This window comes from Hyperoodon ampullatus (assembly GCF_949752795.1).
Source record: "Hyperoodon ampullatus genome assembly, chromosome: 1".
Classification (NCBI taxonomy): Eukaryota; Metazoa; Chordata; class Mammalia; order Artiodactyla; family Ziphiidae; genus Hyperoodon; species Hyperoodon ampullatus.
The window spans coordinates 80,125,636-80,141,868 of record NC_136914.1 but is presented as its reverse complement, the minus strand read 5'-3'; the positions used below and the strand labels follow the sequence as shown (position 1 = coordinate 80,141,868).

General features: G+C 37.2%; 1 protein-coding gene across 1 annotated transcript in view; it reads left to right on the top strand.

Moving 5' to 3' along the window:
• Positions 1–16,233, top strand: part of ARAP2 (ArfGAP with RhoGAP domain, ankyrin repeat and PH domain 2) — a gene marked incomplete at both ends in the record, with an annotated part of 192,262 nt that overhangs the window by 41,188 nt on the left and 134,841 nt on the right. The window contains one exon of the mRNA XM_079704429.1: positions 4,829–4,949. Within this exon, the coding sequence (XP_079560555.1) occupies positions 4,829–4,949 (121 nt within the window). The remainder of the gene's footprint in view (positions 1–4,828; positions 4,950–16,233) is intronic.

Here is a 16,233-nt window from a genome sequence, read left to right as displayed (position 1 = left end):
TGCAATCTGACCTCTGGTTTTCTTTAGCACCTGTGCCCTTCTCTGGTTTGCTTGAAATGAGGAAGAAAACTGTTCTGTGCCATCAGGCTCTGGTGGGGTTGATATCATTACCATTCAGGAGAGAGAATTTCTAGTGTCTCTGTCCAACCAGACTCACTCTCTTTGTCCTTTAAAAGCTCATCTCAACTGTAGTGAGGAGCTGAGCACCTATCCACCCTGATGCAATAAGAACGATGCAGCCTTGGTTTTGTTTGGTTTTGTTTTGTTTTGTTTTGTTTTTGCTGTATGCGGGCCTCTCACTGTTGTGGCCTCTCCCGTTGTGGAGCACAGGCTCTGGACGCGCAGGCTCAGCGGCCATGGCTCACAGGTCTAGCCGCTCCGCGGCATGTGGGATCTTCCCGGACCTTGGCAAGAACCCGTGTCCCCTGCATTGGCAGGTGGACTCTCAACCACTGCGCCACCAGGGAAGCCCCAGCCTTGGCTTTAAATTAAGATAAAAATTTGTTAAGATGAATTATTACAAATTCTTTACCTTGACATTAAAATTTAAAAAAAAAATCAAATTGTTGTTTCCTATGGCATTTCATTCCTTTACTACTCAGATGAGTGGTTTCATGTTGGCAAAAAAACCCCAAAACACTAGGATGGGTGTTTCCTAAAAAGAGACATGGTTTCTGTTGTGACCCTTCTGGCAAAAGGGATGGATTGGTGGACTGAGAAGAGGGGATTTCAAGGTCAGTGAACAGAGAGCATAAGTGTGGCCATAGCTTCTATCTCAGCTGGGTGTGCAGTTTTCGTGGTCCTGTGCGTCAAGGAGTTGTGTCTTTCAGTGTTTAATGTGCACTTGAGAAGCCTGTGGTTGGGCTTTCAGGAGGTAGTTTGCAGAGTTGCCTGTTCCCCTAGTTTTCTTCTGCTTTCCTCAGTGCTGCCCAATCATGTCTCAGCAAGGCCTTTTCATTGTATTACTGAAAATGGCATCATTCCAACAGCCTTGATATCTGGTCACCTGCCAAGAGATCTCACTCACCCCTGTTCTCACTCAGCTAGGGGCAGAATTGCCCTATGGTCATTTCATTGTCGGAAAGTGGTAGATAAATGGCAAAGTTGACCTAGATATCTGTGTATTATAGGCTCAAGGGATGCTTTAGAATTTCTTTCCTTAAGGAAAATTTCACATGCTGAAAAATGCAGTCATTTTGAGCCTAGTGTCATTTAGTTTAGTTTTATTTCTCTTCCTGTTTTGTCTTTATTGTGTGTTAGAATGGAAATGTAAAATGAACTCTACAGTGTTAAAAATTTTGAGATTTATCTTAGAATCTCAGAAAAGATTATAGATGAGCTATTAGAGAAACTACAACTTCCTGAGGTTAAAGTAGCATAGTATTTTGCTTCTTAAGTACATTTTTATCACTTCTGGGGAATTTATTTTTCTATTACTCTTCCATAAGTACTAACGTTAAACAACATTATTATTGTAGGCATGTTGGTGAGTTGTTATGTTTTTAAGGAATTTTTTTTAATCTCTTTGAAGAGATCTAGAAGGAGGAAAATCTCCTTTTTAAAATTCCTGTGTCTTTCTCTACAATGCTGCTTCATTTTTTTCTCTACTGAAAAATGGGTTAATGGTAACGTTTTATTCAACATATAGTTAATTATATCACTAGAGATGTATTTTTGTAAGCTCCTCTAATTCTTAGGCAAACTACAGTTTGACAGTGGATCACCTGGGGGATAAAGTGTAAATAAATGTTTCTGGATATTCTGGATTTTTCACTGTCTGGACTCAGCCACTACAAACTTACAGCCAGAGAGACTGTATCACTGTCCCCAAAGGTGCTGTGCCCCTTTGAATCTCTCAGGTTGCCTGACAATGGGGAGACATTCTCTCCCTCCTGTCAATTCCTAGAGCACTTCCTGGTCTAGTATTGCCTAATATTGCCATTGTAACCCACTTGCATTTATTGGGTTTTCTTTGTTAAGCCAATCATGTCATGTGTTTCTTTGCAGTGACCTTTTTCAACAGTGTCTTGGTACAACTGTGGAGAACTTGTGTGTCTTTTACTGTATTTTCACCTCCATGGTTTTGCTCTTTCCTCTAACTCTCATTAGCCATTACCATCCATGAAAATCCTGTGCAAACTTCAAGACCCATCCTGTTCTCCTCCTCCATGAATGTTTCCTTTATTCTCTCCAACTATGACATTTGAACAATAATATGCAGGAAAGGTGAGAGGGAAAACAAGCTGAAAGTAGGGAGGCAAATCAGGAGAGTGTGCAGTAAATCAGGCATTAGTTTATCAGGGTGTAGGTTGTATAGGCCAGTGGAGGTGTTTAAAAAAATGAATTTCGAAAAATACTAAAAATGAGCTGTCGGAATTTGTATAATTGTGATTGATTGGACAAAGGATTCATTCATTCAGAAAATATGCAATACTGATTATGTGAAAGGTAATGGAGAAAATAGATGTAAGATGAACAGTTTGGAAAGACTGTACTGATCAGATGATCCCACGGTAAATATAAAGAATTATCATTTAAATTAGAATTAGTAATTGCTATAGAGGAAAGTACAGGTTACTGTTAAATTAGGGTTATCTGGCTGGGTGAGGATGAGGGGCCTGAGAAAAGAGACTGGTCAGAGGGCTTTCTTCAGAGCATATATTCATGCTGAAATAGGAAAGATGTAGAGGCAGTAAGTATGTGAAAATGGGTATGAAAAATGGTTCCTTGCAGAACAGAGTATGTAAAGTCACTGGACTGAGCAGAACCACAATGTATTCATGGAACTTCAAGAAAGCTAATGTGACTAGAAAGAATCAGGAACTGGTAGGGAGCAAGTTGACCATGTAGATGTCGGAAGAGTCCCAGGTTATGTGGGTACAAAACAGAAGCACAAGTCAAAAACTACTCTATTGAAGACTGATTGACCAGAAGAGTGATATTTTTATGGACAGATATAGAGGAAGAGTATGTTTCCAGGAGGTAATTCAGTTTTAAAGTTTGAGGTGCTTATGGGACAGTTATATGTCCCATTGATGATTCAAAATATGGGAGTGGAGTTAACGGAAATGGACAAAGAAGGAAGGAAGGGACAGATTTTAGAATTCTCCACATAAAGTTGGTAGTTGAAATAGTAAGAAGGGATTTTTTTTTCTTAGGGACAGAAGATAAAACCAAAAAAATGGAAAATAAGGAGGAGAAAAAGTTATTTTGTTAGTACTTATTCCTTGACCTCCCTCCCCTTTTTCCAGAAAGTTGCCCCCTCATCTTCCTAAATCACAGTTCAAGTATCTTACTTGATTTTGGCTGCTTGAGAGGATAAAGGAAAGCCTTCATGGTATTGTTATTGAAGATGGCATTAAAGAATGGATAGGATTTTGATGGATACATAAAGGCAGGAATGGGGGTTAGAGTAGAAGAAACTGTCAAATAACTAAGAGGGAATACCATGAGAGTATAGTGTATCTCTTCAACTGGCAGAGGAGAAACTTCCCAGTAGACTGCCATGTTGCTCGCAGCAACTGTCTTTTACCCATCTGCTATTGTATGGCTGGAGTTTGCCACTGGGAGGAATGTGAACTTGACCCTTGTGATCTGCATGGAATGGTTTAGTACATTCTTCTCCTAACCAGTTGTTTCAGATACTTGGGACCTGGGTCAAAAGTGATGGTTCCATAGATGATGGAAAGGAATTGTAGAAGAAACCCCATAAAGTTGTGTCTAAACTCTTTTGACACTAAGACCTTTCATGATGTGGACTTGATTTATGTTTTCAGCCTCATCTCTTTTGACTCGACACTGCAGCTCCTCTTACTTCTCTACTTTACACCTCTGTTATTCAGTCTTTCTGGCCAGGATGCCCCCTGCCCCCTCACTTATCTATTTGGTTAACTTAAGGTTTCTTAAAGTCAGGTTCAAATGTCACTATTTCTGTGAAAATACCTCTGACCTCTTGTAAGCAGAATTGAGAATTCTGATCTTCGTACTCTTACTTCCCATGTTTTGTACTCATTTTTAAACTTTTTTCGCATTTGGTTAGTTGGTTTTTCAGTTTGAGGCCACTTGAACATATAAATACTCTTGGAATTTTCTTTCCAACACAGGGCCCAGTAAATGTTACACTCTTAGTAAATAGTTGAAATTATGGGGGCGATGATTATGCCAATTGGTTTAGGAGGGTCCAGGAAAATGCAGATGGAGAAAGTTATCAAGAGTCTTAAGAATGACTTTCTTGAGCAAAATTGTAATAGGTATATTCCAATTGCAAACAGCCGAATCCATGTTTTTTCACCCCTCAGTCACTGGAGAATAAAAAGTGATGCAGTGGAGATTAAGATCTTCATTATCAGAGCATTGAGCAATGTGGGTTAATTGAGACAATCCAACAGTCTGGTTTCTTAGATAATATTCTTGTTCACAATATGTAGCAGTGGTTTTGAAATGGTGTAGTTACAGTACCTGTGATGGCCAGCAGATGCCTGCAAACACCATAAAATCATTTTGACCAGATTGTTTCAAAGAACATACCGCTGTTTTTTGGAACTATGTATTGCTGGTCTGCTATGTTGTTTGTATGTGAGTCATTGTCTCTTAATTGCAGATGAAGAGAAAAGTGAAAAGACATCTCACTTGGAAGGGGCACTTAATATTTTCCTTTCTGGGGACTTAAGTGTATATAAGGATATATGCTATTTATATGTGATTTTAAAATTTTAGATTGAAATTATGAAGGAGAAGCACTTGTAAATATCTTGCCATTCTATTTTTGATTAAGGGAATTTTATTTTAATGTTTCTTCTTTATGGATCTTTTTCTCTAACCAATACAGGAGAAGTATTCAAAAGGAATAATTCCCCTTTCTGCTATATCTACGGTACGAGTTCAAGGAGACAACAAATTTGAAGTTGTTACAACACAAAGAACTTTTGTTTTTAGAGTAGAAAAAGAAGGTAAGATTCTTTCTTTATCCCTATAAAAAGAGAGATATTAATTTCTGACCAATCATTAGATTTAATACACCAGTTAAGCTAGAAATGTCAGGCAATCTTTAAATATGTTACTTTTAAATGATTTACATTTTATATTAATTTTTTGAATGCCATTATATGAAAACATAAACAAATTGACAAGTCGTTGTTTGTTCACTGTTCTTTCATGCAACAGATATTTAGTGCAAATCTACTAAGTGCCAAGGACTCTTCTAAATTTGGGGTATATAGCAGTGAAGAAAAGTAGACAAAAATCTCTGCTCTTATGGAGCTCACTTTTAGTTGTTGATAATGCAAAATAGTTATTCAATGTGGAAAAATAATTTTTCTAAAAATTAAAACATTGGTTTTATGAAGTTTATGTATGGCCTATTTTTACAATCAAGCAGGCATGGTAATCATTTTAAGATAGATTTTGGAGTATCTTTTATATTTCTTGAGTTTTTTTCACCTGTATCATCTGCTGTGGGTCACTTGATGGTGAAAATTGATCTAAAGATGGCACATGGTTTGTGGATGGAGTCTAAACCTTTAAATCTTCTCTGACTCTTTTTTCTGGGGTGGGGGAGATAGGGAAGGGAGAGACAGGCAAATTAAAATTCTCTGTTGTAACTTTGATTGACTCTCAGTATATCAGTACTACTTTCAAATAATGTAAATAAGGCCATCTTCATTAACTAAAGAATTAGAATTTTAACTTAAAGCATCTTTTATTTTAGTAGAGATGATAACTTGATTTTAAAATGTACTTCTTGGTACTTAATTATTTGAATAATCGTGGTATGGAAAAATTACTGAATATGTGATATTTGCTAAATGCTTCATGTTCCCAATAGTCTCATGAGATTTGTAGGTAGTACAGTTATTATCCTATTTTACACATGTAAGTATTTACCTTTTATAAACTACAACAATATTAGGAATTATGGGGCAATTTTTTTTTTTTTATTGCTGGATTCCTAGAACATATGCCAATGCATGGCACATGGAAAGCATTCAATAAATACTGTATGTCACTGAAAAGTTTCCATTATTACTTGGGATAATCAGTAAATGGATAAGTCCCAACTGCTGCTCACACTGCAGCAAATTTTTTTCAAACTGTGAGTCACTCACTGTCAATTTGTGAGATCGGCATAGTGCTTTCTGATGGTTCCCCCAAAGTCCCACAAAACAAAAACCAAACAAATATAAAATACAGTAGAATAAGGAATATCAAAGTGCACTGCCTACAGTAAGTGTAAGTCTCATAGTGTGAAACGTACCTATGTATATACTGCCCAGGTGTAACATAAGAAGTGTTTCTCACTTGACTTGCTATTTAAAAACAAATGTCAAGAAATGTAGCCTAGAGCTGGGGTTGGTAAACTGGCCTGTAACCAGAATCTGGCCCGCTGCTTGTTTTCGTAAGTACAATCTTATCAGACCCCAGCCACTGTCATTCATTTATGTTGCCTTATGGCTGCTTCTGTGCCTTAGTGGCAGTGCTGAGTAGTTGCTGCAGACTGTATGGCCAGGAAAGCCTGGGATATTTACTCTCTGGCCCTTTACAGAAAAGTTTGCCAACCCATGTCCTAGAGTATATGATATTGACATATGTATTATGAGTCAAATGCCTGAAATTCAGAAAATTATCCACAGTTGTGATGCTCGATATGAAACTCTTTTTTGAAATAACAGTTTCTCTTTTTCTGTATTTTCTTAAAACACACGACATTGCTCCTCTCGACTGGCTATCAGAATGGTCAGTCCTTATGCTCTGGTCTCCACTGCCCGAGCTGATTTCCTGTTTCTTTGAGGTGCTTATCCTCTTCCCATTGGCTTCTCATAGGGAAATTCACATATGCCACAGAGTCTGCATTTTAGGCTAGATATAATAAAGCTTCGACTTGTGTGAAAATCTGTTTAGCCATATTTACTTGTGGCAGTTACAAATTAAACAGACACATTTTATTTAAAGAAAATGTATCAACCCACACATGTTTAAAAGTTACATGTTTACAATGGACCAATAAGTCCCTCCGGGGTATATAGTTCATCTTTATTATGTAAACTTAGTATATGGAGGGGATGGAATCAAGATGGCAGTGTGAGAAGACATGGAATTAGTATCTCCCCACAACTAGTGCGCCTGCCAGCCGCTAGTGGGGGACCCTGATGCCCAAGGAGATGGGAGGAACCCCCAAGTGAACTGGTAGGATGTGGGGTGAGTGAGGGGGGAGGAGAACTGGAGGCCAGAAAGGATCGGCACCCCTGAGGCTGGGGAGAGTAGGAGAGGCAGGCAGGAGGGGCCCTCTGGGAGGAGCGAGAGAGGAGCCAAGGGCGATTGCCTGGCCCACTCGATCCCGGGGAGACCCACTTCAGACCTAGGGACACATACAGACTAAAAGTGAAGGGATGGGAAGAGATATTCCATGCAAATGGAAATCAAAAGAAAGCTGGAGTAGCAATACTTGTGTTCGATAAAATAGACTTTAAAATAAATACTGTTACAAAGGATAAGGAAGGACACTACATAATGATCAAAGGATAAATACAAGAAGAAGATATAACAATTATAAATGTTTTTGCACCCAACATAGGAACACCTCAATACATAAGGCAAATGCTAACAACCATGAAAGGAGAAATTGACAGTAACACAATAATAGTAGGGGACTTTAACACCCCACTTATACCAATGGACAGATCATCCAAACAGAAAATAAATAAGGAAACACAAGCTTTAAATGATACAATAGACCACATAGATTTAATTGATATTTATAGAACATTCCACCCAAAAGCAGCAGAATACACTTTCTTCTAAAGTGCACATGGAACATTCTCCGGGATAGATCACATCTTGTGTCACAAATAAAGCCTTGGAAAATTAAATAAAATTGAAATCATATCAAGCGTCTTTTCTGACCACAACACTATGAGACTGGAGATCAATTACAGGAAAAAAAACTAAAAAGCATACATACGTGGAGGCTAAACAGTGTGCTACTAAATAATGAAGAGATCACTGAAGAAATCAAAGAAGAAGTTAAAAAATACATAGGGGGCTTCCCTGGTGGCACAGTGGTTGAGAGTCTGTCTTACAATGCAGGGGACACGGGTTTGTGCCCCGGTCCAGGAAGATCCCACATGCTGTGGAGCGGCTGGGTCCGTGAGCCAAGGCCGCTGAGCCTGTGCGTCCAGAGCCTGTGCTCTGCAGTGGGAGAGGCCACAACGGTGAGAGGTCCGTGTACCCCCCCCAAAAAAAAACCAAAAGAAACATAGGAACAAATGACAATGAAAACACGACAACCCAAAACCTATGGTATGCAGCAAAAGCAGTTCTAAGAGGGAAGTTTATAGCAATTCAATCTCACCTGAAGAAACAAGAAAAATCTCAAATAAACAATCTAACACTACACTTAAAACAGCTAGAGAAAGAAGAACAAAGAAAACCCGAAGTCAGTAGAAGGAAAGAAATCATGAAGATCAGAGCAGAAATAAATGAAATAGAAATGAAGAAAACAATAAAAAGATCAATAAAACTAAAAGCTGGTTCTTTGAGAAGATAAACAAAATTAATAAACCCTTGCACAGACTCATCAAGAAAAAAAAGGAGAGGACACAAATCAATAAAATAAGAAATGAAAAAGAAATCACAACTGACACTGCAGAAATACAAAGGATTATAAGAGAATACTGCAAACAACTATATGCCAATAAAATGGACAACCATGAAAAAACAGACAAATTCTTAGGTACAATTTTCCAAGACTGAACCAGAAAGAATTAGAAAATATAAACAGACCTATCACAATGAAAGTGAAACCGTAATTAAAAATCTTCCAACAAACAAAAGTCCAGGACCAGATGGCTTCACAGGGGAATTCTATCAAACATTTAGAGAACAGCTAACACCAGTCCTTCTCAAACTCTTCCAAAAAATTGCAGAGGGAGAAACACTCCCAAATTCATTCTACGAAGTCACCATCACCCTGATACAAAACCAGAAAAAGGACTCACACACAAAAAAATAAAATTATAGACCAATATCACTGATGAACATAGATGCAAAAATCCTGAACAAAATACTAGCAAACAGAATCCAACAGTACATTAAAAGGATCATACACCATGATCAAGTGGGGTTTATCCCAGGGATGCAAGTATTCTTCAATATACGCAAATCAAACAGTGTGATATACCACATTAACAAATTGAAGAAGAAAAACCATATGATCATCTCAATAGATGCAGAAAAAGCTTCTGACAAAATTCAACACCCATTTATGATGGATGAAAACTCTCCAGAAAATGGGCATAGAGGGAACCTACCTCCACATAATAAAGACCATGTATGACAAACCCACAGCAAGCACCATACACAGTGGTGAAAAACTGAAAACATTTCCTCTAAGATCAGGAACAAGACAAGGATGTCCACTCTCGCCACTCTTATTCAACATAGTTTTGGAAGTCCTAGCCATGACAATCAGAGAAGAAAAAGAAATAAAAAGAATACAAATTGGAAAAGAAATAAAACTGTCACTGTTTGCAGATGACATGATACTATACATAGAAAATCCTAAAGATGCCACCAGAAAACTACTCGAACTAATCAATGAATTTGGTAAGGTTGCAGGATATAAAATTAATGCACAGAAATCTCTGTCATTCCTCTACACCAACAATGAAAAATCTGAAAGAGAAATCAAGGACACACTCCTGTTTACCACTGCAACAAAAAGAATAAAATATCTATGAATAAACCTCCCTAAGGAGACAAAAGTCTTGTACTCAGAAAATTATAAAATAATGATGAAAGAAATCAAAGATGATATAAACAGATGAAGAAATATACCATGTTCTTGGATTGGAAGAATCAATATTGTGAAAATGACTGTACTACCCAAAGCGATCTACAGATTCAATACAATCCCTGTCAAACTACCAATGGCATTCTTCACAGAATTAGAACAAAAAATTTTGCAATTCATATGGAAACACAAAAGACCCCAAATAACCAAAGCAATCCTGAAAAAGAAAAATGTAGTTGGAGGAATCAGGCTTCCCAACTTCAAACTGCACCTCAAAGCTACAGTAATCCAGACAGTATGGTACTGGCACAAAAACTGAAATATAGATCAATGGTACAGGACAGACCGCCCAGAGATAAACCCATGCACATATTGTCACCAAATTTATGACAAAGGAGGATAGAACATACAGTGGAGAAAAGACAGCCTCTTCAATAAGTGGTGCTGGGAAAACTGGACAGGTACATGTAAAAGAATGAAATTAGAACACTCCCTAACACCATACAGAAAAATAAACTCCAAGTGTATTAAAGACCTAAATATAAGACCAGACACTATAAAAGTCTTAGAGGAAAACATAGGAAAAACACTCTTTGACATAAACCACAGCAAGATCTTTTTTTACCCACCTCCTAGAGAAATGGAAATAAAAACAAAAATAAACAAATTGGACCTAATTAAACTTAAAAGCTTTTGCACAGCAAAGAAACCATAAACAAGACAAAAAGACAACCCTCAGAATGGGAGAAACTATTTGCAAATGAATCAACAGACAAAGGATTAATCTCCAAAATATACAAATAGCTCATGGAGCTCAATAGCAAAAGAACAAACAATCCAGTTAAAAAATGGGTGGAAGACCTAAGGACATTTCACCAAGGAAGACATACAGATGGCCAAGAGGCACATGAAAATATGCTCAACATCACTAATTATTAGAGAAATGCAAATCAAAACTACAGTGAGGTATCACCTCATGCTGGTGAGAATGGCCATCATCAGAAAATCTAGAAACAGTAAATACTAGAAAGGATGTGGTGGAAAGCAAACCCCCCTTCACTGTTGGTGGAAGTATAAATTGATTCAACCATCATGGAAAACAGTATGGAGTTTCCTAAAAAACTAAAAATAGAACTACCATATGACCCAGTAATCCCACGACTAGTCATATGCCCTGAGAAAACGATAATTCAAAAAGAGACACATACCACAGTATTCATTGCAGCACTATTTACAATACCCAGGATGTGGAAGCAATCTAAATGTCCACTGACAGATGAATGGATAAAGAAGATGTGGCACATATATACAATGGAATATTACTCAGCCATAAAAAGAAATGAAATTGAGTTATTTATAGTGAGGTGGAAGTACCTAGAGTCTGTCATATGGAGTGAAGTAAGTCAGAAAGAAAACAACAAATACCATATGCTAACACATATATATGGAACCTAAGAAAAAAAATGGTCTGATGAACCTAGTTGCAGGGAAGGAATAAAGAGGTAGACATAGAGAATGGACTTGATGACATGGGGTGGGAGGGCGAAGCTGGGGCGAAGTGAGAGTAGCATCAACATATATACACTACTGAATGTAAAATAGTTGGCTGGTGGGAAGCAGAAGCATAGCGCAGGGAGGTCAGGTCAGTGCTTTGTGGTGACCTAGAGGGGTGGGATATGGAGGATAAGAGGGAGGCTCAAGCGGGAGGAGATACGGGGACATGTATGCATATGGCTGATTCACTTTGGTGTCAACAGAAACTAACACAGTACTGTGAAGCAATTATCCTCCAATAAAGATCTATTAAACAAACAAAAACTTTATGAACCTTAATAAGAATTATTGTTTGTTAAATAAGTCTTAGGTCTTTAATTTTTGAAACCATGAAAATACTGCTTCAGTGAAAACTGAGACTGTCAACATAGAATTAATGAATATGCTCTTTTCATTGAAAGTCATTTTTACATAGTAACAACTCACATTTTCAAAGATAAGTGTATAAGGGTGTATGTGTGTGTGTATGTATGTGTATATGTATATATATATGTAAATGGCACATGTGTCTATGTATTTGGTATGGAACCTTCAACAAGATACTATATGTATTTTATTAAGTTATTTTTTATTCCTCCTTCCATGTATACAAATTGTTGGTTATTTTTTATTTGGTGGACACTGAGAAATCAACCATAGTGGCTTATGAAAAACTTGACTTAATGAACTTTAAGCCTAATTAAACTTTGCTTCAATCTAATCAAGAAGCAAAATCAAAGTTTAGAAAGGGGCAGTAGTTTGACATTGTAACAGAGATGAATTCTTCATTTTTGGTGAAAAGTTCTGAGTGACCTAAATACACAGCTCCCTTTGTCTCCCCTGAAACCAGTGTCAAGATTTCAAAAATGCTGCATTGCCCACTGGTGTTGCTAAGAGAAGATTACAATTTGGCATTTTTTCCCCACAAATTTTCTAAGGCTTCAATTCCCCTGGATTTCCTTGTGAAAATATTGTTATTTTCTTACTTGAAAGTTAATTTTATTGAAATAATAACATCTTTAAAATTCTCTTCCTCAACTAGAAAATTTAATCTGATTACTTTTGTCCTCAAGCAGAATTGCTGGAATTGCTCAGAGGGTTGTAACAGCTAATGATCCTTCAGTTAGTCTGTATGCCCTTGGCACCTGTAGTCACACAGGTGTTGTGTTACTTTAAAAAACAGGTGATATCACATTTTCAGTGGGCAGTTCTCATAGTTAGAAGGCTTATGAATTCTGAGTGGTCCAAAAATAAACTCAAAATGGCTTAAAGACTTAAACATAAGGCATGACACCATAAAACTCCTAGAAGAGAACATAAGCAAAACATTCTCTGACATAAATTATACCAATGTTTTCTTAGGTCAGTCTCCCAAGGCAATAGAAATAAAAACAAAAATAAGCAAGTGGCACCTAATCAAACGTGCAAGCACAGCAAAGGAAACCATAAGACAAACAAAGAAACAAACCAAACCAAACCAAACCAAAAAAAAAAAAACCCTACAGAACGGGAGAAAATATTTGCAAATGATGCAACTGACAAAGGCTTAATCTCCAAAATACACAAATAGCTGATACAACTCAACAACAAAAAACAAACAACCCATTCAAAAAATGGGCAGAAGACCTTGATAGACATTTTTCCAAAGAAGACATACAGATGGCCAGTAGGTACATGAAAAGATGCTCAACATCACTAATTATTAGAGAAATGCAAGTCAAAACTATAATGAGGTACACCTCACATTGGTCAGAATGGCCATCATTAAAAAGTCTATAGATAACAAATGCTGGAGAGGGTGTGGAGAAAAGGGCACCCTTCTACACTATTGTTGGGAATGTAAGTTGTAGACAGTATGTAAAACAGTATGGAGGTTCCTCAGAAAAGTAAAAATAGAATTACCATATGATCCAACAATCCCACTCCTGGGCATATACCTGGACAAGACTATAACTCAAAAAGATACATGCACCCCAATGTTCATAGCAGCGCTATTCACAATGGCCAAAACATGGAAACAACCTAAATGTCCATCAACCAATGAATGCATAAAAAGATGTGGTACAATTATACAATGGAATACTACTCGGCCATAAAAAAGCACAAAATAATGCCATTTGCAGCAACATGAATGCAACTAGAGATTATCATACTAAGTGAAGTAAGTCAGACAGAGAAAGACAAATACCATATGATATCACTTATATGTGGAATTTAAAGTATGGCACAAACGAACCTATCTACAAAACAGAAGAGTAGCTCCCGCTCGCCCCAACTAGAGAAAGCCCACGCACAGCAAGGAAGACAATGCAGCCGAAGATAAATAAATAAAATAAATAAATTTATTTTTTTAAAAAAAGGAGCAAGGCATGGAACATTTGCTATCTGGAGGAAGAGCCAGGGGAGTTGAAAGTTCTCTGTTGTGTACTTTGATTGCCTATCATAATTTAATAGGCCACAAACTTTGGTGTCATCATCGAATCTTTTCCTACCTCGCTCACATCCAGGCCATCAGCAAATCTTACCAGTTTGATTTTGGAAATATTTCAGGGCTCTGACCAATTGTCAGCACCTCTACCACCGTCACTCTCCTACAAGCCACCATTTCTATCTTGATGATTGTCACAACCTCCCTTGATCGACTGCAGGCATATTTTCAGTACGGTTGTCAGAGCGATCCTTCAACAAGAAAGTCAGGTCCTGTCAGTTTATTTCAGATGCTCTGTCATGTTTCCAGCTCACTGAGAGTGAAGTACTGTGATTTCCAGAGTCCATGAAGGATCTGACCCTGGTCTCTCTGTCTTGTTTCCTTCTGTGCTCTACCTCATTCACTGCATTGCAGCTACAGGGGTCTCTTTTCCTGTGAGCATGCCAAATCTGCTGTTGCCTTGGCCTTGGCACTTTCTGCTTTCTGCATCCTGGAAGGCTCTTCCTCCAGTCCTCCTCCTAACTTGCTCCATCACTTCCACTTCCTTTAGGCTTTTGCTTAACCATCACCTTCTTTCTGAGGCTTTTTCTATTACCCTATATAAAATAGCACTTTCTGTGCCCTTCATCCTATGCTTTATTTTATCCCATTGCACTTGTCACCGTGTAATATATGTCTACATTTTATTGCCTTCCTCCTTTCACAAGAGTGTAAGTTTCTGGAGAGTAAGGCCATGATCTTCCTGCTTCATTCCTGGTATTCAGAATAGGGCTTAGAACATAGTAGGCACTCAGTAGACATTTGTATGAATGAATCATTATCAATTTCAAGAACAACACTGGTGTGTAATAATTCCTTCTCTAATATTGATCATGGGTTACACTGAAGAATCTTTAGTTAGATTATATTATATCCAAAGTTAAGAGTACATCCAAACTTTGTTAGATTCTTTTTTTAATGTTTTACATGGCACTTGTGTAGTAACCCCTCATATAATCAATCCTTTTTTACTAATGAATATGCCTAGTGCTAAATCCAGTAGTCCAGAGGATGTTAAGTCTCTCCTGTTCATTTTTATTAACCTCTTTTTTTTAATTTGTACACTCTGAGTTGGCATTCCTGAAAACCTCAAGAAATAATTTGAGGTTTGAGGGGATTGCTAACTCCTTTTTTTCTTTTTCCAACCTGGAATGCTCTACTCTGAGCAAAGATATATCAACATCAGAGTATATTCTCAGAGGGAATAGTGCTTAACACAGTGCTAAGATCAAAATAGATGCTCAATAAACACTTGTTATTGGAAAGAATAAAAGTATCTTGGTGTGAAGAGCAGGCAAAAGCCAGCTTAGTATCCAGCTTTGCCTTTGCCCAAGGGGAAATCATTATTTGTTTTGGAATATTGTGACTTGTCAGAGCATGTTCCCCATGTTCAAGTATGCACACTTTGCAAAGCCAAATACCAATGACACTTGTAATCTCTTTCATTGTGTTTGAATTGTCTGTATCACTGTTTATCTCCATTGGTATGGGTAATTAAATATAAACTGAATGTTACTATTCAATCCTGTTCTTCTTCATGACTACTTCCTATTAGTAAATGAGGCCCTCAGGAGCTAGAGAATTCTTCTAGGCTATAAGGGCACCATTTGTTGAGATACAGCCATAATATACTTAAGTTCAACAGTTAATGCAATTGCCAGTTTCAAATTATTTCCTGACAAACTGAGATATATGCTAATAGTAGTCTGGAAACCACAATCACTTTGGCCCCATTCATTAAATTATGACCTACATTTCAAAGTCAGTGATTTATATGGATTAACATAAACAAACAGAAAACATTATATACCATTTACTTGGCAGGAATATCTTGTGTGTACTTAATGATCACAAGTAATCACCAAGTAGAGTGGAAGGTCTTTTGCTGTTACTGAAAATGTAATAAGTTATTATAGTGCAGTCTGTTTGTGTAGATGTAAAATGTAGAGTAGCTACTGTATATTGACATAGGCTTAGTTACCTGAATATTTTCATGTCTTTTACTTTATAATGATGCTGAGGAAACTTGAGAAATATTTCATCCTGGTATATAGGAACAAACACTGTTATTGAAGATTATGTAATACCTGCAATAAAATATTGTTGAGTGAGTTTTTAATAAATACTTTGGCCTTGGTCATTAAAGACACAACTAGCTGGTTTTAGTAGTTTTGAAGGTGAGAAAGAATGAAGATACTTTAAAAATTAAGACTTGTATTGTATAATAACTCTGGATCCATGCTGGAATGCAAGCAAGTCTAATATGGAGACTTATTTCAATCCACAATGACATCACCTCTAACCAGACCTTGTCTTAGAAGGATCTGAGATACCAGGCAATTTCCCAAGCTTGGGTCCTGCTTACTCTTTCCTTCTCATAAAAGTTTCCTGCCTGGAATTTAGCCTGTTTTGTTTGTTTTTTTCCTTTTTATCTTAATAATCACTT